This window comes from Lissotriton vulgaris, chromosome 7, assembly GCF_964263255.1.
Source record: "Lissotriton vulgaris chromosome 7, aLisVul1.2, whole genome shotgun sequence".
Classification (NCBI taxonomy): domain Eukaryota; kingdom Metazoa; phylum Chordata; class Amphibia; order Caudata; family Salamandridae; genus Lissotriton; species Lissotriton vulgaris.
This window is the reverse complement of record NC_141695.1, coordinates 1,671,303,040-1,671,320,858: the sequence shown is the minus strand read 5'-3', so window position 1 is coordinate 1,671,320,858 and position 17,819 is coordinate 1,671,303,040. Positions and strand designations below refer to the sequence as shown.

At 46.7% G+C, this 17,819-nt stretch overlaps 1 protein-coding gene across 2 annotated transcripts in view; it reads right to left on the bottom strand.

Moving 5' to 3' along the window:
- The window catches only part of RBCK1 (RANBP2-type and C3HC4-type zinc finger containing 1), a 159,395-nt gene extending 145,025 nt beyond the window's left edge, over positions 1–14,370 (bottom strand). The window contains exons 1-3 of one of the 2 annotated variants that reach the window (XM_086932718.1): positions 14,241–14,370; positions 13,436–13,494; positions 5,570–5,714 (exon numbers count right to left, since the gene is read on the bottom strand). In XM_086932718.1, coding sequence (XP_086788844.1) covers positions 5,570–5,714; positions 13,436–13,457 — 167 coding nt within the window. In that variant the 5' untranslated portion in view covers positions 13,458–13,494; positions 14,241–14,370. Of the gene's footprint in view, positions 1–5,569; positions 5,715–13,435; positions 13,495–14,150 lie in introns of both variants that reach the window. The other variant, XM_086932719.1, reaches the window with a different exon arrangement.
- Between the last annotated feature and the right edge of the window lie 3,449 nt (positions 14,371–17,819).

Genomic DNA, 17,819 nt, shown 5'->3' with positions numbered 1-17,819 from the left:
CAGTGTACGGTCCCTAATTTCAACCATTTTCCAGTACATGGATATACTCACTATCACCCACCCCTCCAGGGAGTAAAACTAGCAGCAAGTTTACTCATGAATTTCACATACAGTAGGTCTCCTGGTAGAGAACCTACATTCACACACCACCACCCCCCAAAATAATACTATCAAATTGTAAGCAGTGTCACCTTCATCTAATTGGATAATTTACTAGCATGGACATCCACTCTCAAAGAAGGTATATTAGAGGTGTGATAGAGAAGTGACAACTGAATCACGTGTTAGGAATCCCTTATGTACAAAAAACCCCAGTTTTTTTTGTTTATTTTCAAATATCAGATGGTTATTTTCTACTTTCAATAATATAGGTAGAGCATTCAACAAGCTCACCCCTGGGCTGGTAAAAGATATTCCGCTCTACTTTTTATATCAAACATTAGGGGCTATAAAAGCTTTATAGGCATAAAATGAAGTTTGTGAGAAGAAATGCCTCTTAGGTATTCTGACCAAAAAGAAGGAGCCATAAAAGAAGTAAAGTGATGCCATAACAGGCCGCTTCGAAAGAGATCCTTTCCAATACCCAATATCAAATAAAATACTTGAGCTTAGCTGCAACAGGATCTAATTTCCTAAGGGCAGAAATAACAGGGATTACATTGTTCTGGATATGCTGCAGTCCAATAGTGTTTTTGCAGGCAAGCACTCGTACACAACATTGCTAAAGTCAAGCCTTATAATAAGAAATGCGTTGACCACCATTATGTGGAGGGAAAGATTTAGAAAGAGTAAAAGCCCAAGCAGTACCTGCGGAAAGAAACAAAAGGCTTTCCTAACACCAGCCACTTGCCAAGATCGAGAAAGGCCAGCATTAGTTACCGCTCCTAAATCTCTCACCGATTTAACGGTCATAAGGCAAAAGAACATAGATGTAGGCCAGAGACTACATCTTACTTGTTAGAGATGTTTTTGGTAAGAAGGATCTCGGACTTCTATACATTAGCCTTTAGATAGTATGAGCTCATTGACTAAACCATGAGCTCCAATATAGCGATGAGTCGTTAGATACCAAACTCCTCCTCACTGTTGAGTTTGGCTTCGAGATGGGTATCATCTGCAGGCATGTAGAACAGAAAATCTATACCAAGCAGCCAATGTTCGTGCAGCACAAGGAAGACATTGAATAATGAGAGTCAGGAGACCTGAGGGACGTCCCCCAGCACAGGGTTGTATGCTGAGGAGTTAGGAACAACAAAATAGTCAGGCCTTAGATAAGGCTCCATTTAAGACATGCTCTAAAATCCGTATTACAGGAAGGTTTGGAAAGCTTTCCTCCTCAATGGGGTCTGTAATAGATTGAACTTTGCCTGGAAAGAAGGTGGATATGGGAATCTACCAAAATTTGAATTTTTTAATTCCTTTTGTCAAAGGTGCTGCATGGCTAGGGTCCTAAAAAGTTTTAAAGATGTTGTTGAATATTATAGGATAAATTAATGTGGGCAGGAAGATGTGTATCTTTTTATTACATTTCTACCTATAAAATACATAAATTTCACCCTCGGGTATTAATATCAGTCACTGCGGCCCTTCACTAGAAAGAACCACCTTAGAAACAAGCATTGGAAATGCAATAGGTCTTGCATTAGGAAAGTTTGAGCGATTGTTATTGTAAATGACACTTTTTTATTTATGTGTTGGTTTTGAAAATAGCCAAATTAATAGCTTTCTCAGTTACAATGTCAATAGTTTTAACTTTCGCAAATGTGACACCTATAGCATTTGTAATGCAATGTGTGTTGTATTTACGTGACTTAGATGTATTGATATTACAAATAACAATGGCTTTTATTTTTGTAAATCATTAATACTTAAATAAAAGTTATTGTAATTTATAATGGCAATACCTTAAACGTTTGTAAATAACTTTTGTGAAGATTATGTTCAGTGTATTTTATTGTGACGAAAATCCAAGAACATTGCATTTGCACCTACACACACACAGAGCCACACACACACACACACACACACACATATAGATGTGGTGGTGGTGGATCTGGGGGATATGGTGGTGGTGGATGTGTTGGTGGATGCGGTGGTGGATGTGGTGGTGGTCATGGATGTGGTGTTGGTGGATGCAGTGGTGGTGGATGCGGTGGTGGATGTGGTGGTGGTGGATGCAGTGGTTGATGTGGTGGTGGTGGATGCGGTGGTGGTGGAAGTGTTGGTGGATGTGTTGGTGGATGTGTGGTGGATGTGGTGGTGGTGGGTGTGGTGGATGTGGTGTTGGTGGATGCGGTGGTGGTGGTGAATGGGGTGGTGAATGGGGTGGTGGATGTGGTGGTGGAGGTGGTGGTGGGTGTGGTGTTGGTGGTGGGTGTGGTGGTGGATGTGGATGTGGTGGTGGTGGATGCGGTGGATGTGGTGGTGGTGCATGCGGTGGTGGTGGTGGTGGATGGGGTGATGGATGTAGTGGTGGTGGGTGTGGTGGATCTGGTGGCGGTGGATGTGGCAGTGGATGTGGCTGTGGATGTGGCAGTGGATGTGATGGTGGATGTGGTGGTGCATGTGGAGGTGCATGTGGAGGTGGATTTGGAGTTGATGGTGGATGTGGTGGTGGTGGATGTGGTGGTGGATGTGGTGATGGTGGATGTGGTGATGGTGGATGCGGTGGTGGTGGTGGTGGTGGATACGGTGGTGGTGGTGGATGTAGTGGTGGTGGTGGATGCGGTGGTGGTGGATGGGGTGGTGGATCTGGTGGCGGTGGATGTGGCTGTGGATGTGGCGGTGGATGTGGTGGTGGATGTGGTGGTGGATGTGGCAGTGGATGTGGCAGTGGATGTGATGGTGGATGTGGTGGTGGATATGGTGGTGCATGTGGAGGTGGATTTGGAGTTGATGGTGGATGTGGTGGTGATGGTGTATGCGGTGGTGGTGGTGGTGGTGGATGCGGTGGTGGTGGTGGATGTAGTGGTGGTGGATGTGTTGGATGTGGTGGTGGATGTGGTGGGTGTGGTGGTGGATGTGGTGGTGGATGTGGTGGTGGATGTGGTGGTGGATGTGGTGGTGATGGTGGATGTGGTGGTGGTGGATGCGGTGGTGGTGGATGTGGTGGATGTTATGTGACAGTAGCGGGGGTGAGGGGTGAACGCTGTGGTAGAGATGCTACTGCCTCCGGGAGTTGTGATAAGGCTGCCAGCTGCAAGGCCATGGTACAGGCTCCAACCTGGCAGTGACAAGGCGCCCCCATAAGTGGCACACAGATAGCCTTGTAATCATGACTTCTAGACTTAGCGTATCCAGATTACTTTCACCTCTAAGAAATTCGATCAGCTTAAACATAAAGGTGGATTTAACAAAGAACAACCCTTTTTACACGATTAACTTGCGCACAGAAAGCAAAGTATTCAGTTTGCGACAGCTCCTCCGTTTCCGATAAAGCAAGACCCGCAAATTAAAAGGAAGCTTTCTAAAGAATTATATACAGCGTGGAAGGCGCCCGGTGTGAAACCTCGACAGATGCTAGGTGTGACCTTTCACTAATTGTACTGCCTGTTTGCTCTGTGAAGCGGCACGCTGTAGACACTAACACGCGTTGGATAAAGTGCCAGTTCTTTTGAAGTTAATGGATTTTATTGTGCAGCATGAGGGGGGCAATATGGGCCCAGGTAGGCTGTTTGCACCCACATAATCTTGGCGGTGAACTTTGTGAGCACTGACAGTTGCCTCAAAAAATGCAGGCTGCTATGTAGTAAGATTTGAGGGTCTGTAAATATAGACTTTAAAAAAACAGTAAATAGGCTCTTGGTGTGTTGACATTTTAAAACTGATGACTTCTCACTTTCTGTAGTTAACATCTCATCTGCTGGGCAAAGCGTCTGCACCCTTTCTGGTTGTTTATGCTGTCTCACATACTTAAAGTTGCGGCAAGGTTGTGCTGGGAGAGAGAGAGTGGGGAGGAGAGTAGGAGGAGGAGGGGGGAGGAGAGTAGGAGGAGGAGAGTAGGGGAGGCACGGCCTATCGGCCGTGCAACCAAGAAGTGAGGGGGCGGAGCTGGGGGAGATAAAGCAAGACCCGCAAATTAAAAGGAAGCTTTCTAAAGAATTATTTACAGCGTGGAAGCCTTCCGGCGTGAACCCTCGACAGATGCTAGGTGTGACCTTTCACTAATTGTACTGACTGTTTGCTCGGTGAAGCGGCACGCTGTAGACACTGTAACACGCGTTGGATAAAGTGCCAGTTCTTTTGAAGTTAATGGATTTCATTGTGCAGCATGAGGGGGGCAATATGGGCCCAGGTGGGCTGTTTGCACCCACATAATCTTGGCGGGGAACTTGAGGAGGAGGGGGGAGGAGAGTAGGAGGAGGAGGGGGGAGGAGAGTAGGGGAGGCACGGCCTAGCGGCCGTGCAACCAAGAAGTGAGGGGGCGGAGCTGGGGGAGGCTGTGAGAGAGAGAGTGGGGAGGAGAGCTGAGGGAACTTAAGAAATGTGACACGAAATGCGACACGGCAGGCAGGGGAGGGGGCGGAGCGGGGGTGTGGGAGGAGTGCGCCTGAGCGAAAATACATGCAAGGCAGGCGGCTGGGGGCATGTGCACGCGCTTTTAAGCTCAATGCGCATGCGCACTGAGCTTGAATTTCACGGGCACTGCAAGGAATCGCCACGATTCCTTGCAAGTTGGTTAAAGACTGTTTAAGCCCCCATAGTCTCGCAAGCTCGATGCGCATGCGCATCGACAGGCGAGACCTAACAAAATCATTCTCAAGCAGCAAACTCTTACTCACAGACATGGAGTGACAACCTCAAGCAGAAAACTTGAACAGGCAGTGCCATGCGCAGCAGGCAACAGCACACAGAATACGCATGCAACATGCTTTCGTGGTCTCATCCCTGGCTCGTGAACTTACTCACACACTACCAAATTTAGGTAGCTGGCATACGCCAACAGTATAAGCCTCTGGAGTACGCTTATTCAAATAGTGGTACATTAAACTACACAGTAGTTTAACCCCAACAACCCTTTCATCATATTTAGACAGTTAACTCACACTAAGCTTGTCCTGGGGCCACAAACTTTCAAATAGTTAGACACCTTAAATTAGTGAACCTGCATGAAAAGTTTTACTCGGAGGTGGCGCGCTCACAATCTGTGGTGCTCAGATCTAATACACCAGGCTCACTTAAAATGTGGCGCTAAGACACGAAGCAAAACTCACAAAGAGTGCAGTGTCAAGACACAACACTCTCACTTCCTCTCATTCTCTCTCCACAGTGATTAGACCTCAAACTGATTCAGAAAGAGTGCATTGCCAAGCCACCGTGCACACTGTGGTTGTAGACATCAGGCTTAGTCTGACACATCTGTTACACAGACACTAGGCTTACTCTACTTTTGGTGCACACATACCACGCAGTGTGGAGGCCACATACTTGGCTCATAAAGGGTGGTCTCCAGACAGGATCATTCATGCACTAACAGTGCAGCTGTAAGACACTTAGCACACACAGTGAGGCGGAGGTCAGACATCCGGCTGACACACAGACACTTCTCTTGCTCAGATATATAACTCACCTGATGTCCTGCTTGGGGTAGGCCTCATGCTTTAACTGCACTGTCACACGGGCATACAGCTCTGCCAGGTGTTCGGCACACTCTATGGAGGTCTTTTTATCACCTAACTCGATTGCCTTGGCCAGCTTCAGGGCGAGCTCTTCCGCTGTGGAGACAAATAGGTTCTGCTGAGGAGGGACATGTTGGGAGACATATCAGGTTGTGCCAAGCCTTTTGCCACAAGTTTGCGCTAAGCCTTGCTCTGTCACCACACGTCTGTACTGGAGCTTGCGGTGCCTGCCACAACTGGCCTGTCATAAATATTTTTGTTCTGTTGTACCTACCTTGTCTAAGCCATACTGCACCTGGCACCTGCCCACCTACTATGTCTTACTATCTACATATACTAAGCATTATTCTGCCTCTACCACACTTATTATGTTGCAGGATAACCCCATTAACCCTTGAAGGGGTGCCTCACCGACCGCTACCACACTTTGCTGTGCTTGGTTATATGCTTGCATTAGCTCTCCTGTACGATCACGCCATGTGTCACTCTCACAAAACATGGAGAATTCCCAAACACACAAGTAAATCTATAGGCGCAGAGACCTTTACCTCATATACCCCCATGTCCGGTCCTGGTCCAGTGTCAATCCCACGGTCCTGAAATCTTAAAGATAACTTTCCGCTCAGGTCACCCAACCTGGCTGAGAGAAACAGGGTCGGCTACCCAGTATCGCTTAAACTGCTGCTCTGAACACAAATATGCACCATACATATCACACAAAACTACACAGTTCCACATGCAGGGAGTGGGAAAGGAAAACCCTGTATTTTTTTTTACTAAAGTAACTGGGTAACCACACCATGGCCAAAAACACTTCCAAGATACAAGACTACAGAATCTGGCTCAGGCCTGATCTCATAGTCATATTCATTAATTCTTCAACCGCAGATCTCAATGCGAGGGGGCATCTTAGCCTTCGGGTTTCCGAAAATTGTGAGCAAGGCCTGGTGGTCAGTGACAACAGTAAATCGTTTTCCGTAGAGGAATACATAAAAATGTTTGCAGGCCTGCACCACAACCAGACTCTCCTTCTCTGGCTGAGAACAGGAATGTTCTGTCTCAGACAGAATCCGACTGGCATAGGCTACAATGTGTCTCTGAGCATTCGGAAGGCCATTGTGTTGAGCATGGATTGCCCCTAGCCCTATCGGGCTCGCATCAACAGTTATTTTGATATGTGATTTGGGGGTCGAACTAGGCTGTTTCAGTTGCGTTCTCAATTGCATGCTTAATGTCGCAAACTCTTGTCACATTCCAGAGACCATTGGAACAGTACATTCTACTTTGTCAAGTGGCACTCACTGTAGCAATGTTGTGAATGTATCTTGAGCAATAACTATATCTAGCCATGCCTAGAAAAGATCACAGCATGGTAACGTTCTGAAAGGGGGTGCAAATGGATGACAGTGCTTTCACCTGTCCGGATCTGGAGTTATTCACTCATCTGAGATTATGAGCCGAAAAAAGTTGAGTTTGGTTTTGTGAAACTCGCACTTTACAGCATTCAGAGTGAGACCTGCATCAGTAAGTAACTGGCACACTTGGTTGAGAGCTCAAAATCTCAGGCATTTATATCTGAATAAACCGTGAGTTGAAAAAGTAGTAATGTACTTCCACCTCTCCTCCAGTTCGAGTTGAAGGTATCATTTATTCAGGTCAAGATGGGAAAATACCTTGGCTCCATTTAGTTGTATAATCAAATCTGCTATATGAAGACATGGTTGCCTTTCCCCTCTCAATGGCTTTGTCGCTTGGCGCAAATCAACGCAGATGCGCAATGACCCGCTACTGTCCTTTTTTGGCACTACAACTATGGGTGAAACCCATGGTGTGGACCTGTAGAAAGTTCAATGATGTCATGCTTTAAAAGTGCTTCCAGTTCTTTCTCTACAGCTTCTTACAAATGAAAAGCAACTCTACAATGTCGCTGAGCAAGAGTGAAAATGTCCTCTTTGATATGAAGCTGTACTTTCATTTTCTTGAGTTTTCCCAGACCATGGAACAACGATGGGAATTGGCTCATAATCTTCGACTGAGCACAGAGGTTGTAGTTGGGGGATTCTAGGCAGGCATCGAGTCACTGCGTATGTTTAGTACCACAACTACCTAATTTTCAATAACTGTATATAGTAGAATGCTCTGTTGTCCTCTGGGATCATTATGTGTCATATAAGGGTCACCTATGTTACCCATTTATTATATACCTGTCTTGTACGTAATGACGAATACCTAATGCCTTATACTACCTCACATCTTTATGTTTTATAACTGTATACTGTAAAGCGCTATACCTGTCTTGTACGTAATGACGAATACCTAATGCCTTATACTCCCTCACATCTTTGTTTTATAACTGTATACTGTAAAGCGCTCCGATACCCTCGTGGGTCACGTTCGCGCTATCTAAAACCTTATAAATAAATAAAATATCAATCCCATGTCAGCAGTGGTGGCAAAACTGACAAAGTCCCTTAAAGAACATGAATGGTGCTGGCACCGCTGTCTTGTTGTGTTGCATTGTTACTAAGAACGACTCCTGGCTTTGCAGTAGTTCAGATGCGGCCCAGGTATATACCTTCATTCCTGATGGAGTGAGGACAAGCACGTGAGACAGGTTATTAAACTTTTTCACTGGCATGATAGCAATTGATGCACCACTTTCTATGCTGAAAGTTATTGGGTGATCATTCACTTTCAATGTACTTTTGGGGCAATGTCCAAAATTAAGTTTGTTTTTTTGTTTGGCGAATTTCCTTTGAACAGTGTTCTTCTTTATAAGCAGCTAACCCTACATGCGCATGCCGCACTTTGGTAGATACCATCAGCGCACACCCATCCCCTTCATCAGCATTTGATTGTGATGTCGAAGAGCCTTTGAACGATGTGCATCACGACAATTGATCTCCCCTTGTTTCCAATTGTCATAGCAGATGTTGCTTTTTGGTATAGTGGGCGTGGCAAGAGTGCTTCTGGAACGTTCTTGCTTCCATCTCGTCTTTCCATCGTGAAGCACCTGATTTTTTCTTTGCTTTGCATACTGTTCTGAAATGATTCTCTTTCCCACAACATCTGCAGATCTGCCCAATGGCTGGACATTCACCTTCATGGGGAAATGAAAATCCACATCGAAAGCATAACCTTGATTTCTTTAAAGATGTCGACTTACGTGCATCTTATTTTTGCGTGTGCTCGCTTTTCACGTTCCGGGCTGATTCACTGTGGGCTGTTCACGCTTCCATATCAGCAGCATATCAGTCTGCTTGTTCCTCTGCTCTCGTAACCATCAGCATTTTTTATAAGCAGTGTGTTCCTCTCAACAAGCACCTTCTAAACGGAAAGGAAGCCACTGATGATTCTGACACGCATTGCTTTTTAGTTGGTGTAGTCACAGAACTTGCAATACTTAAGGAGTGTATCAAGTCTTCCAACAAACTCATCCCTTGTTTCACCAACCTGTTGTTGTGCTTGGTTGAAGATGTACCTTACATAGTCGACATTCGGCATGGAGTTGAATTTGGACTTCAATGCTTCTTTTACATTTTGGCATGATTTTGCTTCAGTATGTGAAATCGTCTTTAGTGCTTCTTTCACCCCATCACCTGCAGGGTTATTCAAGTATTTGATGGTCTTCTTTTTATCTTCTTCTAGCGCATCTATGAAGCCATCAAATGTTTTAATCCACACAACCCACCTGGCACTGATGTTCTGCTTCTTAGACGGGTCAAAAGGCGGTGGTGGTTTCATGAATGCACTTGTAGAAGACCCACCTTGACGCACTACAATTTGCGCTGCTTAAGGGTCGAAACGTCGACGCATCATATATGTCTACACAGTGCCCATGATCACAGTTTAATTTATCAATGAATCTTGAAGCATTTGTGTTTAAATAACAAGGATGAACAAAAAATTGTTTTTTTCCCCTCCTTTGACTGCACGCTCATTTGTTCTGTATATAGTGTACTGTCCTTATCACCAATCACCACATGTCACTTTTTCACCACAGTCACATATTTCATATTGCAATTTAAATTGGGAATTGCGACAGCCTTGATTATTTGATACTTTGTTTTGAATACATTATTGAATTCTAATTTTAGTGTATGTTATATCTCTTTCCTCCTTCTCAAATTATTGGTATGTGTAAAAAGTAAGCTGTTGCTACTTGTTCATTCTAAGCAATTGAAAACCCTGACGGAACCACTTTCCACTTTAATATATATACACCCAGGTTCTGAGGGACACCGGGTCGCCCCATTACTTATAACAACAACACAACACCTCACAGGAAGCAGGCAACCTCCCTCCCCTAAGCCTATCACAACGCTGCCACGGCAGTGTTGTGATTGGTGGGGACGGCGCCCAGCCAGGCACCTACGGAGAGGCCATTTTCTCCATGTAGGCTTCATGCATCCTATATGGAGAAATTGGCAGAGTGCACGACTGCTTTGGTCGGCCCCAGAAGGCTGACCAAACAGTCAGGGCCCGTAAAATTGGGCTAGCCATGCCTCCCCTGCCCTGTTGCAGGACCGCCCATCCGCCACCAACCAAACCCTTCTGCTTTCTCGCAGTGCGAGAAGCAGTAACATAAAATGTTTTTTATAGCATTTTATGTTACTGTTTCTCGCAGTGCCAGAAAGCAGTGAGGCAACGCTCCTCCGCCCACATGGAGAAGCCGCCCCGGCCTCCTGGTATCCAACCCTCCTTGGGCCGTGTGCAGCTGCACTGCCACCTAAAGGACAATCTTAGAACATGCACCCAGGACACTCACTTTCATAATGTCACAATGCACCTACTCCCCTGTGGCCTGTAACAGCCTGCATTCTTTATAGCATGCCATCCGTAAAAGAGGACCGAAACAGTGGCATTCTTTAAACGACTGATGCATGCTTCAATGGCACACTTCAAAACACAAAGTGGCGTGCCACCCTCTACCTGTGCTTGAAACAGTTTTTCAACACACCTTTAACTAGTCTGTCTTACAACCTACTGCTACACTCCCTCCACCATCTCTTGCCCACCTGGTCCCACCCTGAGAAGGTGGTAGTACCAGGACAGACTCGACCTCTGGGTGGGGCTAACCTGAGGGAGTTTTTTGAAATTGCCTATTTTTTCCTGGATAAATACTTGGATCAAGGTTAATGAATAAAAACCTTTAGGATAAACCACAGAGTATCCTTAATTTAACTAAAAAAAAAACAAAACCTGCTGCACCCTCGAAAAAGCCTGGCGCCACGACCAGACCACAGAAAACATGACCGCCCTCAAGAACGTCACCCGCACACACCACCAGCTGATCCACACCACCAAAAGGACATCATTCAAAGAACGCCTGGACAACAACACCCACAACAGCAAGGAACTCTTCAGCATCGTCAAAGAGCTCTCCGACCCCAGCGCCGGAAACAACGACATCACACCCTCGCAAGACCTGTGCGACACACTTGCCTCCTTCTTCCACCGCAAGATCGCCGACATACACAATAGCTTTGACGCACCAACCACGCACCCAACCACCGAAACAACGCCCCCCACCACCACCCTCTGCAACTGGACCCCGGTCAGCACCGAAGACACCACCCGCACGATGAACACCATCTACTCCGGATCCCCTACCGACCCCTGCCCCCACCACGTCTTCAACAAGTCCAGCTCCATCATCGCACCCCAACTCCGGAATATGATCAACATCTCCTTCAACACCGTCCCCTTCCCAAAGAGCTGGAAGCATGCCGAGCTCAACGCCCTCCTGAAGAAACCGACAGCGGACCCCACCGACCTCAAGAACTTCCGCCCCATCTCGCTCCTCCCTTTTCCTGCCAAAGTCATCGAGAAAACCGTCAACATACAGCTCACCGCCTTCCTAGAGACGAACGGATCCCTCGACCCCTCACAGTCTGGCTTCCGAGCCAACCACAGCACCGAGACCGCCCTCATCCCAGCCACCGACGACATGAGATCCCTGCTCGACAACTGGAAAACAGCTGCCCTCATCCTCCTGGACCTCTCTGCAGCATTCGACAGTCTGCCACCGCACCCTAATACAGCGCCTCAGCAACATCGGAATCCAAGGGAAAGCACTGGAGTGGATCACCTCGTTCCTCGCCGGAAGAACCCAGAGAGTCCGCCTCCCCCCGTTCCGATCCGCGGCCACCGAAGTTATCTGCGGCGTACCTCAAGGATCCTCGCTCAGCCCCACCCTCTTCAACGTCTACATGAGCCCCCTTGCAGCCATCGAACGCCAACACAACCTTAACATCATCTCATACGCCGACGACACCCAGCTGATCCTCTCCCTCACCAACGACCCGGCCAACGCCAGAGCCACCCTACACGAGGGAATGAAGGACGTCGCCGAATGGATGAAGAACAGCCGCCTGAAGCTGAACAGACGGAAGTCCTCATCCTGGGATCATCCCCCTCCGCCTGGGACGACTCCTTGTGGCCCCCTGCCCTGGGCACCACCCCCAAGCCAACGGACCACGCACGAAACCTGGGCTTCATCCTGGACTCCTCCCTCGCAATGACCAGACAATTCAACGCCGTACCGTCATACTGCTTCAACACCCTGGGCATGCTCCGTAAGATCTTCCGATGGATCCCCACCGAAACCAGGAAGACGGTCACCCAGGCACTCGTCAGCAGCCGAATGGACTACAGGAACACCCTCTACGCGGGAACCACTGCCAAACTACAGAAAAGACTTCAACGCATACAGAACGCCTCCACACGACACGTCCTGGACATCCCCCGCCACCACATCTCCACCCACCTGAGAGACCTGCACTGGCTCCCCGTCAGCAAAAGGATCACGTTCAGACTCCTCACCCACGCACACAAAGCTCTCCACGACCTGGGCCCCAAATACCTCAACAACCGCCTCACTTTCTACACGCCCACCCGCCAGCTGCGATCGACCAGCCTCGCCCTCGCCACCGTACCATGCATCCGCAGAGCCACCGCCGGAGAAAGATCCTTCTCCTACCTGGCGGCCAAGACATGGAATTCCCTCCCAATCCACCTACGACTGACCCCGGACCATCTCTCCTTCAGGAGGCAACTCAAGACCTGGCTTTTCGAGCAGTAACGGACCCCCCACCCCAGCGCCTTGAGACCCTTCCGGGTAAGTAGCGCACTTGACAAATTGTCCTGATTGATTGATTGATTAATTTATTTAGGTGGTATCCTAGGCTTATTAAAAGAAAATCATATGGTATTATTGGTGGACGTATATGGTTATTGGGACCATTACGTACTATTGATTCATCTCTGCCCTAATAGTACCACCTAACCAGGGTGGGATGAGGTAGCAAATGATGTAGCATGTCACATTACGCGAGTGAGCCTACCTCGTCCAATTCTTATAATTGCCCTGTTTTATTTTGTGACTTGAGTGTAGCAGCAGGTGATAAGACAGACACTAGTGATGGGTGTGCTGAAAAACAGTTTCAAGCACAAGTAGAGGTTGTCATGCCAATTTTTTGATTTTTTATTCTTTCGTAAAGGCAGGCGTGAATCCCGTAGTGCCTTTTTCTCGCTCTCTCTCTCTTTTTTTGTGGTCAATAGACACTTGCCTCATGGGTCTGCCACTCGTATTCTAGTTTCGCAAGTAGGAGCCCATTCGCCACACTGACTTCCATGCTTTGGGGATCAGAGAAGACGATAGGTGCCTGCGGCCCTTCTATGGCTTCTAGCCGCCCACTAAGGTGACTCCACCCAGTATTGTTGTCTGCGCTGGCTGTTCTGTATTCTCCCACACCACTGGCTGTTCTCTGCCCTCCCACCAAGCATACAATTGCCACAGCGATGACTGCTCTTACCCTTTGTCGTTGGGTCCCCCATCAGTTCTGCCCATCACAACATCAGCAGCAACCACAACCTGTAGGAAAGGACATGAGAGAAACGTGAACAAGACCTAGAACCTCACTCGAGAGTGTTTGCAACTTGCTTCTCACATTACAATGAGCTCAAACCCTGTCCTAGGGCCGGGAGAGGGCCTTCACTTCTGCTGCGCAATAAAGTATCTTGCAATGAGGAACGAGTCTTGTTTTGGTAGTCGGAGTCAGTGGCATTTAGAGCTCGAACAGCCGCAAAAACACGAACTCTACTTGATCTGCTTACTAATGACCTCCACCTATGTGTACATTGATCTGTCTTAACGTCGCTGTAGGAAGCAACGCACCCCACCTGCCCTCGACTGAACCCCTTCAATTGTCCGTCCGTAGGCAGCCGTTTATTGGTGTGTTTTTTTTTTAAGTCATATTGCTTTTTGGACTTCGCCTTTTCATTCAGATCGCAGGTCGAGCAAAGTTTATAAGGCACTTTTAAATTAAAAAAGCAGCACCTGTCTATTGTTATAGAACACATGTTTATAATGCACCGCTCTACTTTGGACGCACCGCAGCCCTTCCGATTTGGTTGGGACTCATGTTTGCTTAAATTTACCTATCTTGTTTAACTAAAAAAGTAAGTTTTTTATTTTTTCTAAGCAGCACCTGGAAGAAGACCCGTCAGACACCTTCCACAAGCACCTACCTTGGGCAGCCAACCCTGTCTGTAGATTCAACAGACTCTGCCTCGAGCAGACCCCTGAGGACCTCGGTTGGTGCGGGTTCGCTGTCTTACCTTCCGTTCCCCGGCCAGTGTGAGGCCACATCTGTCGGTGGTCGACTGGGGCCAGCGCTACACTTAACCGCGGTAAAGGAAACTGAAAGCAACCGCACCAGGAAGCGAAAGGGGGCGTGTCGGAGGTAAGGGGCGGGAACGGGGCGGAGCCAGAAAGCAACCGCACCAGGAGGCGAACGGTGGGCGTGTCGGAGGTAAGGGGCGGGGCCAGAAAGAAACCGCACCAGGAAGCTAAAGGTGGGCGTGTCGGAGATAAGGGGCGGAAACAGGGCGGAGCCAGAAAGCAACGGCACCAGGAAGCGACATGTGGGTGCGTCGGAGGTCAGGGGCGGGGCCATATAGTGGCATAAGGTAAGCGATAGGTGGAGCATGGGATGGGGCGGTACTACGTGGCGGAAGGGCTCAGAACGCGAACTAGTTTCACTGGGTTGCACGGTCAAGTGTGTGGGAGGTGACCTGCGGCTGTTGCTGACGGATTGGAGTTGGTTAAGGTCGTGGTGCGCTCTAAGGCTGTAAACGACGTGGGAAGGAAGGCTTCCCAATCCTAGTTCGTACAGAAAGCACACTCTGGCCATTTTGTTCGTGGCCCTGCCTCTGTGAATTGTCTGAGCCAGTGTTTTGAGCGAAATTATTTTTAGTGTGCATGCAAGGTGACTCCGTCAAAAGCTTACCGCGGCTCCCCACGGCACGGGCCTTATATCCAATGAACAGTATCAAGCACTGAGCACAGTCTCTGAAACCAGACATTGGGATCGAGTGAACAGACACTCCACAAACTACTTTGATAATCCAAAGTGTGTCAGAAGGGCTGCATTCAGGGCTGGTTCTCAGACTTGTGGGGCCCTGGGTCAAAGGGAAGATGTGAGGCCCCTCTAATTTGAATGTGACATCACAAGAAGTGACATCATAGAAAACCAACATCACAGGACTATTGATCATCTTCGTCATTGCTGAAGAGACCTAGGGGCATATGTACAACAGAATGGAGAAGCGTGGCGTTAAGCAAACATTGCTAACGCCACGCTTCTCCATTCTGAAAACGCAGGGCTGCACCATATTTACAAGAATATGGTGCAGACTTGCGTCTCCCCCTGCGCTGGCTCTAAGTTAAGTTGCCTAGCGCCAACGCAGGCACCCTTGCCCCACAGTGCAAGGGAGCCTGTGTTGAGGGGAATCTTGAAATGCCGGTTTGTAACTTCTGTGTCTGCTGCTTAATGCAGCACACATTAAAGTTGCAAAACAGCATTTCTTTTAAATGATTATGTGCAGGAAGGGGGACCTTCCTGCACATAAACAATCCTAGCCAATTTGCTGTTTCTATGTGTGCTGCACAAGGCAGCACACATGGAAACTGCTAAAAGGAGGACAAATAAAGCATTTTACCTCGTTTCGCCTGTTTAAGACCAGGTTTTTCCTGATCTTTATTTTGGCGCTGCCTCCTATTTACGCTGCCCTTGTAAATAGGGTAATTTTACGGCGAGAATGTTTACATTGCACACCGATATTTAAGTTTGTTTCGTTCCATTTTCTCAAAGTTCATGTTCTTTTTCCATTGTTTGAGCGTGCAGCCTGGACAGTGAGGTTCGCCCTGGTATCCCACAGAAAGTTTACAACACTGTGCTGTTTCTTTCAGAGAAGAACTCGTGGGAAAAAGAGTTTAGTTACAGCAGTGAATCAGTTGACCCCTGAGGAAGGGCCTATTACGGCCCGAAATGCATTGGGTAATAGAAGCATTGAGTTTGGGATGTACGTTGCATTTTACGCGTGCTCAGAAAAAGGCCTGGAGTGGCATATCTGCAGCAGGAGAAGCTTTTAAATGTTACTGCATCCTACGTGTGAGCACATATGGAGAATAAAATCTACATAAGAAACCCATTTGAAGCTGTTTGGAATCTTTTCTTCAAAATTGGATTATTAATCGAGTTATAATATATGGTGAAGCAGGCTGTGCACCGGACTGGAGTGGGAAACCCGCTCCTTCCTTTTGTCTTGTAAATAGGGGACAGTGTCAAAATCAATGGGTGTTGCGATGGAACGCCCATCGCAACACCCATTGCCCCCCCTTTTCACGCTAAACACAGCATGAAAGGGTGCCTTATTTTTCCAAAGCAGCGTTAGCCCACATTAAGTGGCTTAACACTGCCTTGTAAATAAGACGAGGCCCCTATCCCCAACACAACGTCACTGAAAATGTGATGTTGTGGAGGCAATAGGGGCTTGTACATATGCCCCCTAGTGTTGATATCAGTAACATGGATTAAAAGATTATCCAAATGAAATACATCCATCTATTTTAAAACTGTATTACATGGATTACAATGGTCACATTGGATGGAAAAGCTAAACGCAGATCTTACAAAGAGGGCTATTCTTACTCCAGGTTAACTGATTGTTGCCAGATTAATGCATAGTAATAATTTGAGAGCATTGCAGAAAATACATTGAATGGCATCACTGGTAAAAATTATGCAACAGGGTATAGTGAGATGAAGTTGAATTCAGTTACATATACCTTTTGCATTCTTATTTGAGATCTTCATAAATCACAGACTAGAACAACAAGCATTTAAAATGCAGCAGTCTCGCCTTTCCAAAAGTTAGAGCTATTGGCATTGTAAATGACAACATTTTTATTTATATGTTGTTTTTGAAAACAGATAAATAAATGGCATTGTCATTTACAATGCCAATAGCTTAATCTCTCACAAATGCGAGACCTATTGCATTTGGACCCCCACACACACACACAGAGCCACCCACACACACACAGAGCCACACAGCCCCCCCCCCACACGCACACACCATAAAATGAGCGAGACCACATTCTTGGGTATAAGGAGAATCCTGTTTTATGTGTGGGTGGGGGGGGGGTGTCGATGGAGTTGGAAATGCCATTTTCATATATTACGGTGTGAATAACAAGGACCCCCTGTTTAGGCAACCGAATATGTTTGACAGGGAAAATAGAAATGTAAAGAGAGGCACAGAATGTAATATCATCAGGGAGAGAACGATAAGTGAAAGGCACAACAATCAATTAAAAAGTACAAAATGTTGTTTATTAATAAGTATATATACTCAGAATAAAAACATAAAATTATTTCGACATATAGTAAAATAAAGTTTGTGACCTATTCTAAGGCCTTAACACAATACAACATTACACATGACATCATTAGTTCTTAATTCCTAAAACAGTGGCGGACAATACTAGTCCTCTTCTCGACGCGCGTTTCGGCGTTTTTCACTGGAACGCCTTCTTCAGGAGCCACAAACACAAGCTGAAAAACATATATAGCAATTCAATTTCTCTTTCCAGGTGAGTAATATTAGCCTTTCAATCAGTATCTCAATACAAGTGCATGCAAACATATAATCCAACCACCTATTACATATCGCAAACTCCCTACTTATGTAGCCAGCTATAAGGCTACTAAGTAGTACTGCGAGTAATATATAAATAACAGGATATGTATATGGTTACACCATACACATAAATAGGCTATACCTATTTTATTACTTTTGATGACCTTTAGCTTTCCAAAAGTTATTTTCTATCTGCTGAATAAAGAAATTGAT